Source organism: Megascapheus bottae, chromosome 3 (assembly GCF_031878675.1).
Source record: "Megascapheus bottae isolate mThoBot1 chromosome 3, mThoBot2.hap1, whole genome shotgun sequence".
In the NCBI taxonomy this organism is placed as follows: domain Eukaryota; kingdom Metazoa; phylum Chordata; class Mammalia; order Rodentia; family Geomyidae; genus Megascapheus; species Megascapheus bottae.
The window spans coordinates 1,468,188-1,490,708 of NC_143511.1; the positions used below are offsets into that span (position 1 = coordinate 1,468,188).

Here is a 22,521-nt window from a genome sequence, read left to right on the forward strand (position 1 = left end):
CAGGCTGAATTGTAGGACACAGTGTGAAAATGCAGATGGACTGCCCTTAGAAAGGAAGAGGTCCTAGCAAGAGAAAACATGTTCAGCAACCTGATGTCATGACAAGGAATCACCCAGTTCCGTGAAAGTAAACTTGCTGAGGAGAATCAGTGATGACCTTGGGCAGGAAGCATATTGATTTCAGGAAGGCCCCTGACAAGCTCCCTTGCAATCTCCCCAAAGGGCTGAAAAAGATGGGTGAAATCCACAGCAATTCAAATACCAGTGTATTCATGGCTCGTTTAACATCTACCTGCCTAGTGCTGAGTCACTTTAATTCTATTCTGATACCCTTTTGCTCTGCTCATATATAACTCTAATATTAATAGCTAACACACACTAGACATTCTACAATGCAAATATTGCTTAAGTTGCCCTTCATTTGTACATGTCTTTTAAAAAGCATTTTTAGGGGGCAAGAGTGTAGCCTAGTGATAGAGTGGTTGCCTGGCATACACGAAGCCCTGGGTTTGATTTCTTGGTACCACTTGCACAGAAAAAGCCAGAAAGGATGTTGTGGCTCAAATGGCAGAACACTAGCCTTGAGAAAAAGAAGGCCAGGGACAGTGCTTGGGCCCTGAGTTCAAGCCCCAGAACTGGCAAAAAAAAGTATTATTAGAACTGGGTGCTAGTGGCTCATGCCTCCAATCCAGGCTACACAGGAGACTGAGATCTAAGGACTGTAGTTCAAAGCCAGCCTGGGCAGGAAAGTCTGTGAGACTCTTATTTCCATCAAACTAATTAAAAAACCAAGATTGGCGATGTGGCTATACTGATAAAGCACTAGCTTTGAGCAAAAGAACCCAGGAACAACACCTTGACCCAAGTTCAAGCCCCAAGATACACACACACACACACACACACACACACACACACACACGCACGCACGCACACGCATGCACACAGAATATTATTATTATTATCAATGTTTTTGAAATTGAAGAAAGTAAGGCCTGAAAGTTTAAGTAATTTGTTCACAATCACATAGTTAATAAAAGGTACAGCTGGAATTTGAACCCAGAAAGTCTGATTAAAGATGCTAGACGATAATACTCAATAAACCCCACCTCCATGGTTGTGGTGTTCTAGAATGCTCTTAGTCAGAAGTGCTATATGGTACCAGACTAGTAAGCATCCATGCATTAGTCTACAATATTCTAAAGTAAAAGCCAGTCCTGTAATTTGTACACACTAAAACATAGATTTGATTTATAAGAGTTCTATAAACTTGGATTACATTTTGCTTTCATTAATTTGCAACACACACTTAGCGTTTCTTTCTTTCTTCCTTCCTTCCTTCCTTCCTTCCTTCCTTCCTTCCTTCCTTCCTTCCTTCCTTTTTTTGTAATTGATGTAGGCAACAAGCCACAGGCGCGTCTGCAGTAGAATCTATGAAGTTGTTCTTCATAGAAAGCAGGTATTTTCATGCCACATTACTGTTGTTACAGATATCCAAAACATCTTTTATGTTCATCACTTTGAAATTATAGTAGTTATTAGACCTGTTGCCAGATTCATTATTTAACATTCTAACAAAAATATGTGGTATTATATCACATTTTAAACATTTTCTAACTCTGCTACAATGTCATAAGTAACCCTGGGTATTTTATATTCCTGTATTTCCACCGATTTACAAAGGCTTTATTTCTTCTTCCTCATGGTCTCAAACAGATGCTGAGGAAAATGTTACGTGGGGAGGAGTTGCCTGTCTTTCCAAGTGCTAAAGGACAGAGCCAAGCCTTGTGCCATGCTAAGCAAGTCTAGCTTGTTCAGCAGTGTGTGTGGCTGATGCCATGGCGGCTTCTCTTTGTGACATGTGTTTCATGCTCAGGCAAATAGTTATGAGTCAGGGTGGCTGACAAAAGGTAAGTGAGTGATGATAGTTCTGGATCCACTACAAAGAGGCAGAGAACGCCTATCACCTCCTGTTAAAATGTACAACCCATGGTGGCTATTGTGGTTGCTTTGAAGGATAAAGTATAAGATGCACAGAATACCGATGAGGGGAAGTTAGATATTTGGACAAGTCCTTTTGCATTTCTGAAAACTTCACAAACATCACTCTGGCTGTGAGAGTGTAGACAGAGTGACTATAAAATTCTGGTGGGATATACATTATCTTGTTGGGGCACAACTAGGGAGAAGTTTGGGCGATGAGCCACATTCATGCCTTGAAACTAACACCCTGAGACCATCCACAAAGATCCAACATGTGCTCATACTTCTGGGAGCCCAGACTCAGCATTGTTTACCAGAGAGAGGATCCCTTTAGGGTATGGATGCTAGAAAGGGTAGTAGCACCCAGAAGGGATCTTCTTTGTCCCTACTCACAATGGCAACAGCAGTTTTAATAATAGCTTACACACACACACACACACACACACACACACACACACACACACACACACACGCTACACTTCCCAAGGTGGCGTCAGGATAGAACTTAGTGATAAACATTTAGACATTTCTCCATTTTAATGAGATACAAAGTAAGGTTCAGAGGATTAAGCAACTGACTCGATCCAAGTCACACATGGCCTATGGTCTATGAGTCTGTGCTCTCTGGCATATTCATCAGAATGAAGGGTGACAGAAATCTGGGAGAGGTATAAAAGTAGATGAACATTTCAGATTTCTGGCACAGACTATACCTGAAACTCATTCCAAATCTAAAGTGATGCTTCTAGAACACAATATGTCTTTCCTCTTCAATGAAAATATATAACCATGTTCTATGCAGTCTAGAATGGCCTGTGGTGGCTATGCAGAAAAGACTTCTGGAAATGTACCCAGTGACATGCATCCACCTCCCAGGGAGAAAAGGCAAAAAGGAGAAGGGATAAGCTGAGGGCCAGGGGGACAGTCTCTTTTCTGGGAGAGCCTGAATCAAGAAAGCTTGGCAAACAAGGATTCAGATGCCAGGTCTCCCTCAAGAATGAGCTCTGGCACCTCGGGCCAAGTCATTTCACCTGTCTGACTATTCTTTTCTTATCTGCATTATCAGAAGGTGTCTGAGACTGGCACATCTCAAATTCACATATAAAAGGAAGCCCCCTAAATTAGTCTTCATTAGAAGTTCCAACATTCATCCTCTGAGGGATGCACAGAAGTCCTTTCAGGTCAACATTATCTCATAGAATAAAGTCCAGTGAGTTTTCCGGAAAGAAGTCCATTACCTGCCTAACAGAGATCAGAGGGAGAATTGGACAATGTGCTGGATGTGTGTTGCCTGGACACCCACTAACCTTGGCCTTCTCTGGCCTACAGCTTCACTTCTGTGTTCTCTGTGCTCTTCTTGCATGCCCCGGATGCCTCCACACCCTCTCCACAGCAGGCAGGCTTGCGTGCTGTGTGCAGAAGGCGAGGCACGAGCCTCCCATCTTTCTCAGCCTCCGCCGTGGCTGCTGCATTTCTCCTCATCAGCACCATGTGAATGAACCAAATTATCTCTAGGGCTCAAGGCGTGGGCCACATAGCCAAGCTCAGCCGTCAAAGGATCCCAGCGTCATGTTCTCCACCCCCTTATGAGAATGCTGTTGCTGTCGTAGGGCTGTGAGGGAGGCAGCCAGCCTGGAAGTACCATGTAAGGAAGAAACTGTTCCGTTTCAGTGTTTGGATTCTAAAATAACTGCTAATAAAAAGCCTTCATACTGTGACACTTCAATACAGACACCCACAAGGATACCTTGACAAGCTGTTTGACTCTTCACAAGCCTTTTCTTGCTTTTCCTGTGCCAGGCCCCCACCAGTCACCCACACAGATAGACAACCATGCAGTGACAGAGGAGACCAGTAGGGGTCCGCCTAGACTGCTGGCACCCCGAGCTCTCATCCTGGCAAGAGATACTACAGTTCCAGTCCTGGCATGTCCAGAGACATTGTTCCTTGTATGTAACCCGACTTTTGTTCTGCATTTCTTTACATGCACCATATCTTGGACATTATTTAGAGAAGGAGCTAAGCTCACTTCCATGCATGAGAGAGTAGATCCTCAAATGACATTTCATTCACTCAGTGATAGTAAGATCTTCTACCCCTTTGGAAACGTCCAGAATTGAATAATTCGAAGTTCTAATGGGAAAGAGAATAAGATATTGGGGAAAGCTACCAAGTAAACTCAAGGAGTCTTTCCTAGTAGAAATCCTATTTAAAAAATCCATGGTAATACTATGGAAATACCACAATATTCCTTCTGGGAAGTTAAAGGTGACATCTGAGAGAATTGCTAAGAGTATTTATCCTATTTTAGGAACTTGTTAAGTAAGACCAGTTATAAAGATGTCATTTGCATCTTAGCATAGATGAGACCAAGTTATATTTCTAATTACTGTCTCCAAATGTTCCTGAGAAGAATAACTGTAGTGGTTCTTATACTTGGCTGCACATGAAACTCATGTAACAGATTGACTCAAAATTTAAGTTTCTCATTTCCATCTCCTAATGCTTACATATGCTCTAAAATGCTGAATCAGTACCTCTCAGACAAGAGACAGAATCATAATGTGGGGGGGGAATTGTAACCACGCTGAGGTATTCCTATATGTGGTCAAGTTGAGAGCTGATAGAGCGGGATGGGAAACCCATAGATCAGGTACTTCAATGGTACCATGTGTTCACTGGCAGGAGAAGCATCCGCCCGGCATTCTCAAGGCCATACCTCATAAGCGAGTTGGTCTGATGATCCTTTTAGTGAAGCCCAACCTAAAGTTTGTTTAACGAGGGATGCCAAATTCCAGATGTTTGAATAACTACCTGAAGACAGACTTTTAAGAGAGTTTATGACAAATGGAAAGATGAAAGCAAGTCAAGATGGGACTTAAATCTGATTTTCATGCTGATTACTCCAGTAACATTGTGTGGCATGTTTATTTGGAAAGAGTTCTAAGAACACTCTGTGGTCTTTTGGGTATACACTTCTTAGGCATGACCAGAAAGAATTCTGGAAGTGCCCTGACCTGTGTGAGACACCAGGGTTTAAAGTTAGAACATAGGTGTTCTGGTTAGGCAGCAAATGCAATTAGGTCTTAACTCCTATAGCAGTCACACAAAAGGGAATCTGCTAAGATGAGTAACTCCACTACCTGCTACTTGTATTCCTTTAAGACTTGGGCCAACTAAATTTCTTTTCATAGAACTTTTCAGAGTTCATCCCACATGTCCCCGATAAATCAATTTACTCTTAACAACATGCATCACAGTGCCTAGTTTCAGAGTGATTCATTTATGTGTCTTCTCCCCAAGGAGAGGTGTGATTTTTCTTTATGGAACAGAACAAGTCTTACTCAGTAACTACATATTAAAGAGGCATAGTTAAGAAGTATATATGCAATATTATCTTGGCGGCTCTAGCCACTTCTTCAGTCCAAGATGTTCTAACATTGCCCACATAGCAGACTATGGGAAAATGTGAAGGGAGGGGATCTAGCCTTATCCATAGTCTGGCCACTCACTCTTTGTTTTCTAATGCCTTCTTGAACTAATTCACATTTTGAGCCTGAGTAATCTGTCTAAGGTAGCAAGTAGGCTAAGATAATTTCCTCTTGCTCAATAATCATTGGAGATGGGGAAAATCTACCCTCCTACTTAAGTAATAATCTTGTGTAGGCTGGAAAACTTTAATTGTAGAAAAGGATTATGTAAATGTAAGTTATTTAATTAAAAGTCAAAAAACCCTTCACAGGAAGTAGCTGTTCAAAAAGATGATGCGAGGAACTTGTTTCTCTTTATTGTAGATTGTAATTCACTGATAAATTTTTGAGATGGTATATTAATCACCAAAAGACGTGGCAACTCCCTTTTGCTTCGAGGAAAGATGAAGTGAATGAGAAGAGTTTTATTTTCTTACCCCACATACCCAATATATGGCTTTATATATAAACTCATTTCATAACAGTAGATAAATCTAGTGAAAGATAGAAGTCCCAGCTGGGCATTAGTGGCTTACACCTGCAATCCTAGCTACTCAGGAGGCTGAAATCTGAGGATCTCAGTTATAAGCCAGCCCAGGGCAGAAAAATCCGAGAGACTCTTATTTCCAAAAAAAGTACTCAGAAAGGGATGGAAGTGGTGCTGTGATTCAAGTGGTAGAGTACTAGCCTTGAGCCAAATAGCTCAGGACAACACCCATGCCCTGAATTCAAGTCTCAAGACTGCCCTGCACACATGCACATAAAAAGATAGGAATCACTAAGAGATAAGAAGCAAACTCGCCCAATCATAGGATTGCCCAACTTCATTCATTGAAAGAGAAAGAAAGGGGATTCAGATAGACCCCAGAAAGTCCACAGAGCAAACTTGATGAAGTGACAAGTATCAAAGACATTTAGATGTCTTGAGGGCATCTTCCAAGAAGACTGATAGGGAATACCCGCTCTGAATACAAGTAGCATCATCTCGTAGGTGGGATCTAGATGGACTCACCAAAGAAGACGAAGAAAAGTCAGAGTGCAAGCATCCTCTTCCTAGCCACCATGATGCATGAGTTACTTTGCTCTACTCCACCCTGCCCCACCATAATGAATTGAAGCCTAAAAAACAGTGAGCCAAAGTAAATCCTGTTACTTTTAAATTCTTTCCCTCAGGCATTGGGTCACATTAATTTTATAAAAAAGACTCATATACTTCATGAATTGAGAAAATAGAGCTAAGAGTCTGGAAAGATTAAGGTGGCTAAAGTTGAAAAGACAGAATATCAAAATAAACAGAGCTACACAGAGAGAATCCTGAAGATCTTCAGAAGGTAGCCTTGAGCACTGAGCTTAAAGCTCATCATCACATATGAAGATATCACCCAAGGACTAGGTAGACAATCAGTGCTTGATGCTCATGAAAGGCTAAGCAGGATTCCTGTAGTAGAGATTTCAGCACACAGTAGGTCTTGACTTAACCATGAGGACTTTAAAGTCAGCATTGTTCTTCCAGAAACAAGGACATACTAAAGCCACTAGCACAACGATGTTCACTGCAGTATTATTTACCATAGCGAAGATATGAGACCAACCCAGATGCCCTTCAGTACATGTGGTACTTATACATAATGGAATTCTATGCTGCCATCAGAAAGAATGACATGGCCCCATTTGAAAAGAAATGGAAAGATTGGAAAAAAATCATATTAAGTGAAATAAGGCCAGAACCAAAGGAATGTAGGCTTAATGGTTTCCCTCATTTGTAATAATTAGTACATATCTAGGACTCTCGTAGCAGAGGATTACAATAGTTCAAAACCCAGGTGCATAAGGTCATATAGGATGAGACTAAATGAAAGGAACTCTAGGATATGGAAATGAACTTTATCTTGTGTGGTTGTTGTTCTTAATCTACTATGTTATTTCTCTTCTCTCTTTTTGCCCTTATGGTTACTCTCATGTTGTTATTGTACCTGACTTTGATACCCGGTATATTGTATATCTGTGTATTTGTTTATTTGAAATAGGAAAGGAGACGGGGGAAAACAAGATGATTGGGAGGGGGGAGCGGGAAATGGGGACAAAAACATGAGAAGGGGTATCAATGTGTGAGAAGTAGTACACCTACTACCTGGAGAGTGTAACTGTAACCCCTCTATACATTATCTCAATAATTAAAAAAGAAAATAAGAAGTTTGGAAAAAGGTATTTAAAGAAATATAAGCATTGTTCTAGCCTGCCTAATAAATCTCAAGAGAAGTATATAAAAGGACAAAATTCCTATGGAATATAGTTATAGTCCAAAATAAAGCTCACAAGTACATGAAGGAATGCAGAAATACCCAGAATTTGATAAGGTAGAGTCATAATGTCTGTCATTCAGACATGCAGAGAAATGGAATGTATGACCAATAATGAGAAGAAAATAACTCAATCTAGAACTGACACAGGTGATTGAATCACACACTACACTGAATATTTATTAAAACTATGTTCTAGCACGACACCTGTGGCTCATGCCTATAATTATAGCAACTCAGAACGCTGATATCTGAGGATCATATTTTGAAGCTAGCCAAGGCCGGAAAGTTCTTGAGACTCTTCTCTCCAATTAATCATCAAAAAGCCAGAAGTAGAGATGTAGCTGAAATGGTGGAGTGTTAGCCTAGAGCAAAAATGCTCAAGGACAGTGCCCAGGACTCGATTCCAAGCCCAAGGACAGCACACACACACACACACACACACACACACACATTTGGTGTGTAAATATGGATATATATGTATGTATATATGTGGATATATAAATATATATATAAATATATAAATATATCCTCATATATACACACACATACATATATAGATATATAGAATATATACAGAAAGACTATAGATAAGATTCTCTATATTTTCCCTATATTTATATAGAGATATATTTCTATAGAGAGAGAAATATAGGTAGACATATATAGAGAATATATATTCTACCTGCTTAAAAAATTAGAGCTATAGATAAATTAAAAAATTGAACTAATAGAAGTAAAAATTGCAAAGACTGCGGGCGAGAGTTTGGCCTAGTGGTAGAGTGCTTGCCTAGCATGCACTAAGACCTGGGTTCCATTTCTCAGTACCACATACATAGAAAGTGGTGGACAAAGTGGTGCTGTGGCTCAAGTGGTAGAGCTCTAGCTTTGAGAAAGCCCAAGGACAGTGCGCAGGCCCTGAATTTGAGCCCCAGGACTGGCAAAAGGAATTGCAAAGACTAAAATGAAAAAGGTACTGAATGCGAATATTTGAAAATCAAACATGATAGAGGGAAAGATAACCAAAATTGAAGATAGAATCCAAAAATAAGAGCTCGGTCATCCTGTGATAGTATCAGTGGCAGTTATAAAATTCAATGAGTATTTTACAAAATTAAGAAGAATGAGGGAAGGAGTGGTATTAAGAAGAGAAGGACAGGGGAAAATAATAAAAGGAGCAATATTTACTGAATTCACATACTACTGTGTTCAAAGGAAGCTCCTATGTATAACTATGGAGTGATTAAAAATAGAATAAAAATAAGTGAAACTGGAATCTAGTGGTAGACGTAAAGGAAGAAATATTTGATAAAATAATGGCCAGATTTTTTCCTAAACTTATAAGAATTATAACCCTCACCAGTGAACCAAAGATTGAAAAAATATAGATACACTTACAGCAGCATGTCATGACCAATTTCCCAATATTAGTAATAAAGAAATCATCTAAAATGAAAGAGAAAAGTGAAGCAAAACCTGTAGAGGAGACGAGATTGCTCACTTAGAATGTTCAATACTTCTGGTTTTCATTAATGATTACGTATCACACTGATTTATTGGTTCCTAAATGTTTTAAAGGGAAGACTTCTTTGCAAAATTTTTTAAAAAGCAATTTTCCTACACCTGTTAACATTTGTCACTAATTAGGAAATAGAATGGATGGAGGACCTGAGAAATGTGTCTTCAGGCTACCTCTTCAACTTCTCTTAGCTCTCACTAGAAGGTCATAAAGCCATAGTAAGGTGGACTGTATTCTAGGCCCACTCTGGGCAAAATATATGAGATACTACCTGGAAAATAAAACTAAAGCATAAAAGGACTGGAGAAATGGCTCAAATGGTAAAGTGCCTTCCTAGCAGACATGAGGCCCCAAATTCAAAGCATTGTCATACACACACACACACACACACACACACACACACACACACACACACACACATAAATGAATAGGAAAAATAAATATACTTACTTACCTATGTTAATATGAGTGGGGTATTTCGACTCCAAAACAAAATTGACAGCCCCAAAGTCAAATCCATTTACCCACCAAAAACAAAAGCCACAGTGAGAATTTTCTTCTCCTAAAAAGCATTTTTTCTTAATTTTTTTTATTAGAAAAGCACTTGTAGCTAATACACTGAACAACAAAAAAGCCAAATAAAAATGGAAGGCCCTGAATTCAAGTCCTAGTATCAGTGCACAAATAAAACAGTGTAAGAAAAATCCATATGCCTTTTTGCTTTTAATCTAGATAAAGCATCTGACACACGGTAGATGGTTTATACATATGAGTTGAATAAATAAATAATGAATGAATAAGAAGACTCCCCCTCATCTTGTAGCAACTTGAAAGCCTATGTAAAAGGTTCTTAGGAAAGCCTGAATACAAATTAAACCAATTTAGAAACTTGAAACAATTTATGCAAATCCAGTTTAATATAGAATTAGTCTGAACTCAATGTTCTGATTTCTCCCTGGCAGACGGTTTCTTTGAACAGTTCTCCTCAAGTGCTGATAAAGGTATGGATTGAAGATGAGTTCGTAGAATGAATAACCTTTAGAGTTTCTGAGAACAAAAGAACCTAAACAGAAAGTCCTATAATGGTTCATTCAAAAGTTAAAAGTCACTGCATAAGTATTATATGGTGGCAGAAGAAGCAAGGAAATGACACAAGCAAATGAGAGATAATGACACCAAGGACATCTCTCATTCAGGAAGAGATTGAGTTGTCTTTAGAATAAACCTTGTGTCTGGTTTCAAGTGTGCTAGCTAGAGTATACAAGAAGTTTTTCTACTGTAGTGACCAATGGAAGTCAAATTTCATTCTATTCTTTTTTTCGGAAAAGAAATGATCTTACGTAGATTCTCTAAACCCCTTCCTGAGGCCCATGCTTCTAGCTTCAGAGTTGGGGCCCAATGTGAATCCTCAGGCTGTATCCACCTGCTAAGCTATGCCACCTACACACTCAAAGAAGTTCCGTCATAGTACCATGTTCAACTATCATTTGACTAATCTAGTGTGCACCATTTTCCAAGCCAGTTTGTATAGATCTGAAAAGTATAAGACTTACCTTGTATCTTTTTTCACATTGAAGGGGAAGGAAATAAAACCTAATTTTGATGACACAAGATGCTCTATGCTATATGCTAAATGAGATACTGAGGGAGAGCCGAACTGTAAGCAATTACTCTTCTTGCAGGAAGCAAGAGAGGGCAAGAAACTGGAATTATCTCCTAGGTTATTTGCCATCGGGGATAACACCATTGCATTACGTAACAGGACACTAAAATATTTTTGGAATGAGTCCAAATTCCTCTCCACCTATCCATATTGTTATTCTGTTCACATTACATGAAAATATTTCATAAGAATTTTTTTCTTTCTTTTGTCCCAGTACTAGGGCTAGAATTTAGCACCTGGGTGCTGTCTTTCAAATTTATTTTTCAAGGCTTAGCACTTTACCACTTGCATCACATGTTCACTTCCACCAGCATTTTAGTGGTTAGTTGGAGATAAGAGTCTAATGGGTTTGCCCTGTCCAGATTGGCTTTGGCTGGTTCTCAGATCTCAGCCTCCTGAGTAGCTAGGATTACAGGCATGAGCCACTGGTTCCTGGCTAGTATACATTTTATCTCAAAACCAAAGTGTGATAGTTAACTCTTGATTATTAAAATGTTATTATTTAATTGTTCAGTTCTTAAATTATCTAAATCTCTCCTCACTTTAGTGGTCAGGATTTTATTTTCTATTTCCTCAACCTTCCTACTCCAGGGCAAACAGACAAGGTACAGGAAAAGGAGCTGAGGTTTGAATCACTTTATTTGCTACTTTGTATATTAGCTGTCTCTGTCCCTAGGCTTGAACTCAAAGCCTTGGCACTGTCCCAGAGTATTTTGCTCAAGGCTATTGCTCTACTATTTCCAGCTCCATTTCTAGCTTTTTTTGGTAGTTAATTAGAGATTAGAGTCTCAAGAACTTCTTGCCCAGGCTGGCTTGAATCAAGACCCTTAGATTCCAGCCTCTCGAGTAGCAAATTTTACAGATGTGAGCCACCAGTGCCTGGTGGCTTTTAATATACCACATTGTATTTAATACCTATATTAAATCAACATACCTTTACTGACTCTTTCACTTCTTAAGTGGAAGATGAATTAAGGAGCATGATTTCTTATCACCGTCACATAAAGCTAATGTCTGGGGGAAAATAAGGCTTAAACACTAAGATTTCAGAAGTCTGGGGTTCACCATTCACCAATAGATCCTGTGATGCTGCACATGTTAGAACCAAAGAGAGAAAACCAACAAAATGTATTTTTAAAAAATCAATGGATTTCCAGTGGGGAAGTAATGACCAAGTAGACTTGATATTCTAGTCTTAAAAGAGGCAGAATGTGACAGAAATCTGGTTCAGATGTTTCCTAAATGTCAGGTTTTGCCAGTGGAGGAAATGGATTAAAAACAACATAGAAGACTGGTATTGCAGAGCTGCTAATTAAAACAATTCAGAGAACATAAATGCTAGAGTAATTTTGGACCCGCCATGTCGGGCTGGTTTCAATGCAAATGCAGTGTTGATTCTTCCCTTCACTGGGAGGGTATAATTAGCTCAGCTGCGACAGGGTGGAAGGAATCTGTGAGGCCTGGTGCTGCCAGCTCTCTCATGAGGGGAACAGCTGACACCAGCTCCTCCATCAGAGACAGAGCCTAGAGCTCTTCCATCACCCCAAAGGCTGTTCACAAGTCCCCAAGAGCAGAAGGCTCATGGAATTGGTTCTTCCTTTACAGATGAGGGATACAGCTGGTGGTTCATGCCTGTAATCCTAGCTACTCAATAGGCTGAAATCTAAGGAATGCAGTTTGAAACCAGTCAGGGCAGGGAAGTCTGTGAGATTCTTATCTCCAGTTAACCACCAAAAAATCAGAAGTGGAATTATGGTTCAAGTAGTAGAGTGCCAGCCTTGAACACATAAAAAGCTAAGGGACAGCACCTAGGCCCTGAGTTCAAACCACACTACAGGCACAAGACAACAATAATAGGATCAACAAAAAGAGAGATAATTGGCCTGGGGTTTGGCCTAATGGAAGAGTGCTTGCCTAGCAGGCACAGAGAGCTTGGTTTCATTCCTCAGTACCACATACAGAGAAAAAGCCAGAAGTGGTACCGTGGTTCAAGTGGTGGAGCTCTAGTCTTGAGAATTCCGAAGGACAGTGCTCAGGCCCTGCGACTGGCAATAAATAAATTAATTAATTAAAAAAAGGATAATGGATATGTTACCTCTCAATCTAGATGGCACCATTTGTGAATTCCACTCTTCTATATAAGATAGTCTAGGCTTACCTAAATATGTTCCCAAAAAGGAACAGTGACATGGCTGATATCAGCCTCCATCAACTACAGTAACTCCTCGCCATGAAGTTTGGTATGGGCCATTGCAGGAAGACAGGAGAAAGATGATCATTAAAGGAGAAACTTGAAGAAGGAAAGCACGTGACTGCGGAGAAGGTGAAGGGTGAAGAGACATCTTGATGGGATTAGGTTGAAGACTTAGCATCTAAGTGATTCAGTAGGGGAATCACTCATTCAGTGAGAGATCCCTAGCTCATCACTAGCATGGGTGCAGTGTGTTTCTGAGGAGCCAGCAGCATCTTCTGTTTGTCCATACTCAGCAGTATGGACTCCATTGCTCTACTGTTTCAAGGAGCAAAAAAAAAAAAAATATCCCCAGAACTAATTCTAGGATAGGAAATACTTCCATGAAACCAAACTAAAATCCATAATGTCACTGTCTGGGCTCTTGTCCGACTGTCAAGTCTCTCATCCATTATCACTTCCGCAGTCTTTCCTGTCTATTCCCACCGATGGCAAGGTCAGATGTAAGGCTGGTTGATTTTCCTGGCTTTGAGTGGTAAAAACAAACAAAAAGACAAAATACAAACTCTGCAACTAACTAATAGCCATGGGGTAGGTTGGATGAAATCTATGTGATAACTGAAATGCCTTTGGTAATGACTCCGAGAGTTCCAAGAACATGTAACAAAGAAACTGGGAAATATTATTTCCTCCAATCAATTTGTCAGGAAGTAGTGTAAGATCTTATCACTTAAGTAAAGGATTTTCTTACCAAGTGGAAATAAAATAATAGCACATGGCAAATGCCAGTTTTTTTTTTTTCCCAGTCCTGGGCTTGAGCTCAGGGACTGAGCACTGTCCTTGGACTTTCTCAAGGCTGGAGCTCTACCACTTGAGCCTCAGCACCACTTTCAGTTTTTTCCTATGTATGTGGTACCGAGGAATCGAACCTGGGTCTTTATACATGCTAGACAAGCACCATACCACTAGGCCAAACTCCTGGCCCATGTAAATGTAATCATACAATTACCAAACTATTTATTAAGGTTTATTCATGCAGCAGCACAAATTGCTATTTTTTTCATTTTCCTTGCTAAATAATATTCCATAGCATTGATAACCACATTATCCATTTATCAATTGATGGACATTTATATTATTTATACCCATTAAATATGATCGACAGATAGTCCATGAACATTTGTATACAAACTCTTATATGACCATAAAATTTCAGTTTTGGGGGGTGAGTATATTCTTATGAGTAGAATATCTGAGCTGTCACAGTGACTCTATGTTGAACATTTTGAAGAACTACTAAAAAGTTTTCCAGAACAGCTGCACAAATTTCCATCCTTACCAGCAATGAAGGAGTTCTAAGTTTCAACATCCTTGCTTACATTCATGCCTGTCTTTTTATTACACCATCCAGAGGTACAATAATGTGATAGTCCATTGTCATTTTTCTTTGCATTTCCCTAAAGATGAATAATTTTGAATATGTGTTCATGTACCAGTTAGCCATTTGGTTTTTTTTCGGAGAAATGTCTATTCAAATTTGTTGCCTTTTTTTTCCATTGTGTGGCTTATCATTTGTTTGCATAGATGTGCAGTATTTGTTCTCTGAAACATTTCCTAGAGATTCTGGTAGAGAATGATATAGGGGTCTCTCCCTAATTCAGTCTTGGCTTTGGGGTTGATGTTATCTTTATTGATTTAACTAACAATTAATTTGAAACTTTATTGGGCACTTACTTTGCTCCAGGTATCTCCTTTATATGTTCATCAAGATCAGAGAAACTTATCCTCAGAGAAGCATCCCTTGTTTGTTCATCTCCTGGATAGGGAGACACCCCATCCCTATATCCCACCAAGCATATAGAATTAACTAATAGGAAAGATGCATCTATAGGATATATTTATTGGTAGGTAAGGTGTCTGCCATGTTTTGTGTTCCTGGAACCTGCCAGTTACTTCTTGACTTAAAACGAATGCTTCTAGGCTCTAGCTTGACCATCTAAAGTTAAGGCTGGCCTGCTGTCTCCTTCAAATACACTCAAGAGATTGACCTCCAACTTGGTTTCTATTACTTCTTACCATACAATGTAGAAAATCCTTATAAAGTGGCATAAGAAGGAAATACCACAAAACAATTTGCAGAAGCATATGTAACATGTTACTGGACTCATTTTTTAATGACAAATTCTAGCAAAATTGGCTGCCAGAGCCACAAACCGAGGAGGTGCTTTCCCAAGAATAAATCTTTCCGAGAAAAGCAAAGGCTAGCAGGAGCACAGAGTTCACCAGACCTGCTCTATTAGAAAAGGAAGAGAATGTGGAGGTCTTATTCACTTAGAGAATAAACATCCTGGTGGTATTTCATTCTCCTCTATTTCCTTCTTCTTCCCTTGAAAGTCAAGCTACTCAAATAAAAACATCAAGTGGAGAATTTGAGGCAAAAAAAAATCATAACCACCATAACAAAAGTCAAACGCCCCAAACTTTCACACTCATTATCTGAACTTTAGTTTCTAGAAATGTATCCTTTCTCTCTCCCTAAATAACATTATCTCCCTGAACAAATTCCATATACTTGGGAGACAAACCCAAAGTTATCAGTGGATTTGAATCACTGCCTTTCACCCCACTTTCAGGGATTTTAACCTAAGGACCAGCAGGCAGGTTGGAGGGGGGGGGGGCAAGAGCAGATGGTATAGACTCAGCCACATACAACACATCCCGGTAAGTGTCACAACACTTCCAGGCAAGATGGCCCTGTGAGAGACCTTCCCACGTCTGATGGAGCGGCACTTAAGTTTGTCATTGTCCAGTCTCAAAGCCTTTAAGTATAATTACACAGAACCCAGTACAGTCCCCCAAATCCTCTCTCTCTTCATTATCACTCCCCTTCCAGAAGTCCTCCGGAGCTCTTGGGGGTCCTCTGCAAATTCTGATGCTGAGGAATTTGCTCATGGAGATATCACATATTATTAAGGTGGGAAGGATGAGAACCCTGTCCCCCTAAAATTTATTCATTGAGCTCTTTACCCCAGAAGGCAACTAGATGTGAAGACAGGACTCTAAAGGGGATTGGATGAAAATTAGCCCACAAGAGTGAGTTCCAGTCTGTCAGAAAAAGAAGAGGACAGTGGAGGTACAGAGAGATCGGACGTTCCTAGGCCTACGGAAATAATCAGAGGACTCCGAAGCCACGAGCCCCACCACGACCTTGATCTTGACCAAGGCAGAGACGTCTAGGAGACCTACAGTCTCCAGACCATGGAGAAAGACACTTCAGCGGCGTCCCCGGGTCTGTGATCGTTTGTGACAGAGAGCAAGGGACAGCTACTCACCCTGTAGTAGTCCGTGCTGTACACGTCCCGGGACATCCCAAAGTCCCCGATTTTCACCAGTAGGTTCTCCCCGACCAGGCAGTTCCGGGTCGCCAGGTCTCGGTGCACGAAATGCTGGGACGCCAGGTAGACCATCCCGGCCGCGATCTGCTGGGCGATGTGCAGCATCTGGGGCTGGGTCAGCTCCGCGGGCGGGTTGCCCTCCGCCATCAGCACGGCGTCCGGACCGTGGGCCCTGGGGAGGACGAAGGGGACGGGCGCAGCCTCAGCTCTGTCACATGATAGGCTTACAATATTAGAAGCTCTGGAACTTTCCTAGCGTTAAGCTCTGACTAGAGCCCACGATTCTTATCAGCAGCAGGTAGCTAAAGCAAAATAAACCCTCGCAGAGAGGCTGGCTTTCCTACATGCGCTGTGACAGCGCCCTTGTGGGGTTTCCCCTGCACGGTGGCCTCCTTCTATCTCCCTGACCTGGGGCCCCACAGAGTTTTCAAGCTGCCTTTGACTGCCTCACACACCCAGTCTAGCAGAGAATATCCTGGATATTCCCAGCCTGGATATCTGGTATCATTTCTGTTGCCCCTTCCTCTTTGTTCCCATGGACTGGCCATCACCTCAGACAGCTGCCAGTCAATCTAATACATTCATTCTTTTTGCTGGAGAAGGGTGGTTCTTCATACGTTGGAAGGGTGGGATATTATATATTTTATATATATAATATATATATATATATTTTTTTTTTTTTCTAAGTCTGGCTAAGTCATCACTGGTGACGATGTAAGGCACACTGAGAACTTTGGGATGTTTCCCTCCGCAATTCCACAAGTGGAATTTCTGCACTGGCATCAGTGGTCGGTGCCCCTCATGGCCTGAGGGGTCGCTGCAGGGCAAGAAATCAAAGCGAGCCTTGCTGAGGGGCTTTGCAGAGACCTGGACAAAAGGCTGCTTCCTCACAAAGGGATTTTAAGAAGGGGAAGGCCTCCTTTACCACACTTTGAAATACTTGAAAGAAAGAGAGAGAAAAAAAATGTAACTTTTAGAGTAAATGATTTCTGGCACTGTATGAGTATTTGAAAAAAGCCAGAATCAGCCCCAAATGTTGTCAAAACATTTTGTCTTGCCTTTGTCACTCCTGTCACACCAGTATAACCTCTTTCATCATGGCTCTAGTCCACAGAGATCGTTGTCCCAGCCTTTCGATTCCAAAGCATGCTATCTGCAAGCTTTTCATCTTGCATTCTTGTAAACAAGCCCTGGGAAGGAGTGGGGGAGACTCTGAGTCCAGCGAATAGACTATCATCTGCAATTTCCTTGTTAGTCACAAACAGAAAGGGAACTTTCTGGTGATCCCTTAGTTCCTTTCTGTCCTAAAGTGCTAGATTTAACCATTCCCTAGGGAAGAACTTCCTTTTTTTTTAAACAAGGTAAGTCCTCAAACTTTTTAAACCTCAGCCCCCAAGTGCCTCTTGAGGAGCTCCAATGAAGAAATGCTGTAGGCTTCTCTCAGCTGGAAAGCCCTCTGAACTGGGTTCTAGTGACTTACTTCTGTAATCCTAGTTACTCAGGAGACTGAGATTTGATTGTTTTACAATCTGAAGCCAGCTCAGACAGGTAAGTCCCTAAGACTCTTACCTCCAACTAAAACAGCAAAAACCTGTCAATAGAGATGTGGCTTAAATGGTAGAGTGCCAGAATTGGGTTAAAAAAAAATAAAAGGCAAGGAAGAACAGGAGAGTCTGAGTTCAAGCTCCAGTACCAGCACTGAAAGGAGAGGGGAGTCCCTACAAGTAAGATCTGTAGCAGAGATCAAAGCTCTGAGTATCAGAACTGAATTTTAATCCAGTCCTAACATAACTGTTATGTTATGATTGAGGTGGTTCATTTGCTGTGTGGTTACAGATGAACTGCAGGCCTTTTCTTCATTTTATAAAATAAATGTAGTAACTGTATCTTTCCAAGGGCAATGATTTGAGGGGAGGGATTGAGATTGTACAGTACCTACTGGTCTTTCCTAGGAAAATCAGAGGTAAAAGTTCTCTAAAAAGGGTGGAGAGATGATAGGAAGATGATACATTTTCCTCTCCAAAATATCCTAGGACTGGCTCATCCCACCTTGCTAAACATTCCTGAAGCCATCTCCTTTGGGGATGGTAGCAAATTTGCTTTCATTCCCTCTCTTTTATTGAGACATCAACACCAAGGCAAGAACCAGAGATACACAGAAACTCAGAGAAGATCTGAAATGAGGACACAGAGAGTCTAGGCCAGTGCAAATGGCAAAGATTTAGTTCAAAGAGTAAGTGTTGGGTAAATCTCAGAAACCTGGATTAGTCTAAGTTGCTGTTAGAAGCATAGACTCTAGGGTAGTGGAAAGGTCTGAAATTAGCACAAAAACTACCTCCTGGGCTTGAGCCCACCTCCAGCCTTGCACTCTGTAGACACCAGAAAGCAGGTGACCCAGTGCACTACATAACACCACGCACAGATTAGGGGAGGCCTTTGTGTTCCTAACGCCCTTTCATGAGGAGAAGCCTCTGAATGCTTTTGTTTCCTCTGAGCTTAAAGTGCTGCAATGAAAGGAAAGGATGTCAGGTGAATTCTGAACAAGGTTTTAAGAGGGCTCTCTAAAGAACACAGTACCCTCTGCTACTGTGCTGTTTCTTGTATCTAAGGCTCAGTTTCTCCTACAGGCCTTGGAACTAAAACTATTTGACTTTAAGGGTTGATAGTGCACTAGCACTATAGAAGGCAGAAAGTTCTGGGGAAGGCTGAAAGCTACTCAGCCTTATTGATCATGTATGACTCTAGTGCCAGTTATAGCCTGAAATTCATACTTCTGCACTGGTTCTGGAATTCTATTGCTTACTACTTCCCTTCCAAGAAAATTTAAGCTAAAAGTATTAGTTGGCGAATAATAATGATATGTTTTCATGGGATCTATTGTGGTCAATATAAGTTTAGGGTGGATAATGAATGAGTAGATCAGGGAAGTCTATCTATCTCTCTCTCTCTCTGCCAATAATAGTGCCAGTCAGGGCCTGAGTTCTGTCCTTGAGCTATTTTACTCAAGGTTGGCATTCTACTACTTGAGCTACAGCTGCTCTTTCAGATTTTTGGTGGCTACGTAGAAATAAGAATCTCATAAACTTTCTTGCTCCTACTGGCTTTGAACCATAATCCTCAGAGCTCAGCCTCCTGACTTGTTAGGATTACAGACATAAGCCACCAGCACTGAAGTATCCACCTTTTATTTAACAAGTCATTTTTTTCTCTGTGTTGAGACCATTCACAATCTACTATTATTTTGAAATGCACAATTAATTTCTGTTAGCTGTAGTTACTGTACTGGGCATTAGAAGTTACTTCTCTTTTCTACCTGCACTGTTGTATCTGTTAACCATCTCCGAATAGTTTAACACTGTCTGTGTGACTCAGTTTAAGTCTAACATGTGAATAATGGCAGAAATAGTTTATTAGGGTCATGCAAGTTAAAGTATGTAAAGTGCTTAGAAAGATTCAAACTTTAGCTCATAATGCCACAACAATAATTTGGGTGCCTTTTCCCTTATTTAAAGGAAACTCTAGAGTCATTTTAAGAGGAAAATTTGTGAATTATTTCAATTGAAGTCTTTTTTCCCCTTTACTTCCTATTCCACTTAGAATAAAACTTGAATATATTGGGTGCAGTATATGCTTTTGGAGAAATAAAAAAAAAACTTAAAGGGAGATGAGAAAAGACATCTGTCTTTACCAGACTGTGCCAGGGACACTTGGGGACCTTTTCTGGCAGTTCTGTGCCAGGTTTCCTCCAAGAGAGAGGACAGCTTGTCCTTGCAATGCTTTATTTCACCTGGGAATCTGATTCTTGGCATGGCAACCCTCTTGCTTCTGGAGTTTAGTAGGTTCTAAAATAAAAGACAGGGCAAGTTTCCAATTACCCCACACCCTGTGCAGGACGCCAAGTGGGAACCGAGCTGCTATTTCTTCAGAAGGCAGAAAAGAGGCTGGGGAGTGGCTGGGAGCTAAAAAATTGAAAGCATCATCAAGTTGGAGCACATGTTCTCTGTCTCTCTTTTTCTGTCTGATTGTCTATCTCTCTCTATGGTTCTTTCTGTGTCTGTTTATCTTGTCTCTTTCTGTGTTTCTGTCAACCTTTGTCTCTCTGTATCTCTGTCTTCCTTTCTTTTCTCAGGCACACACACACACACACACACACACACACACACACACGCACACAATCTGAACATACAAAAGCATTTAACGGCATCTAGGTGAAGATACTTGGATTTATTGTGCTACAGTTTTGGGAAAACATTTTGGATAGGAGTCTGAGTGGTGTAGCTCTCCTAGGATCAGCTAGACCGCAACCAAATTCGACTTCTTTTCCTCTTATCCTATTAAAGTCTTACAAGACAGGGCTGGAAGAGTGGCTCAAGTGGCTCAAATTGCAGAGTGCCTGACCAGCAAGGGCAAGGGCCTGAGTTCAAACCTCAGTCCCACCAGGTAAAAAAATGGGTAGAAACTATGTGGAAAATGAACTATGCAACTTGCAAGCAGAGATAGGAAGGAGAAACATTGTCCAAAAAGAAAGGGTACCATGGTCTCCAAAAAGAGACCATTACATAATTTATAAAATGATAACCTCTGTACATCACCTTTATAATAACAATAAATGATATTTTTAAAAAATTAGTTGATTTGACAAGACAAAGTGCAAAAGCTGTCTTTATCACTTACAATAAAAGCTTGTCTAAATGAGGAGCCCCCTATCTCATGTTATTTAATTAGGTTGATAATCTCATGGGAGAAAAAGTTGCTGATTTAGGACAACGCATTACAACTATTTCCCAATAACTTGAGTTGGCTGCATAGTCCTAATCTTACCCACAATCCCCTCACCCATCTGATCATAGATAAAAGCAGAGAATGGAGACCTGTTCCAACCAAGGAAAATCAAATCGCATGCCCATCCACAAGGCTGGAGACAGTTAAATGATCCAGACAGCACCAACCAAGTGATGACATTTCTGAAAAGAGCAATGCTCACCCCTCCTCATTCTTCTAGTCTCACCGAGGCCGACGCATTACTTAAGTAGCTCCATGTCTGAGTCTTTCCAGCAATGTGTGAAGCTATTTGGGGCTGACTTCTGTATACAGCTCTCTCTGTAGTACTCAAGAGATACAGGGGAGGAGGACAGAGAGGCCTGGGTGTGGCCCTCACACAGAAGTTGCCCCTCCACCGGAGTTTGGATCCTTGAGGCAAGATATAGGAGAATGTGGCAGAGATGAAGAATAATGGGGACAACAGTTGCTGGCTCTCTTCCCTCCCACCGGTCCTCATATTTGCCCCTGAGAAGTCCCTGGTACCCCATGCACAGGTAAGAAAACAGAAGCCCATGAAAATAGGTGGTCAATCTGCTTCTCGTATCTTTTTTGTTTCCCCTATGTTATATTCTCTACCAAGTCACAAGAAGTATGCCAGCTGCACTTTCAGAGACAGCCAAATTGGAAAGAAAATAGCATGTTTGAGCCAGACTTGATTTAGAGAAGCTCAAAGTCAAAGTAGAGGTTACTGAGTGGCCTCTAGGTTAGAGACTTACCTAGGAGACATTCGTAGCTGATGCAGTCAAGCATGGAGATTCTAGGCCTTCGGGGGGGGGAGGGGGGTTGTGTCTCCTGCCTTCTACTACCAGGAGTTTCTGACTCTTCAGGCCCTGGTCTTACATGTTCCACTTCCCACTTGTGCCCTGACTAATACAATTTAAGATACCACGTGATTTCCTGTGTATCAATCTAGGAACTCAGTGCTCCCTTTCTTTCCCTAGAATGAACACAGGTTACAAATATTCAGAATGCTCACCACCCTCTTGAAGCTATTCAACTCAGCAGTCCTCTCATCTTTTTATGCAGGTAGTTGGCCTCCCGTAGATTTTACCAATGGAATCCCAGCTTCTATTTGCTGATCACTTACTGGGTGCTCTTATTCTAAAGGTCTTCTAAGCTTACTCTGGTTCTATCCCATTCTCAGCCTTGAGGTACCTTGATCTGTTGGCCCTGAGATTCAAC

General features: G+C 40.9%; 1 protein-coding gene across 4 annotated transcripts in view; it reads right to left on the bottom strand.

The window, feature by feature from the left end:
* Positions 1-22,521, bottom strand: part of Ntrk2 (neurotrophic receptor tyrosine kinase 2) — a 359,583-nt gene that overhangs the window by 52,055 nt on the left and 285,007 nt on the right. For all 4 annotated transcript variants that reach the window (XM_090329450.1, XM_090329449.1, XM_090329451.1 and 1 more), the window contains one exon: positions 16,456-16,690. In XM_090329450.1, coding sequence (XP_090185576.1) covers positions 16,456-16,690 — 235 coding nt within the window. The remainder of the gene's footprint in view (positions 1-16,455; positions 16,691-22,521) is intronic.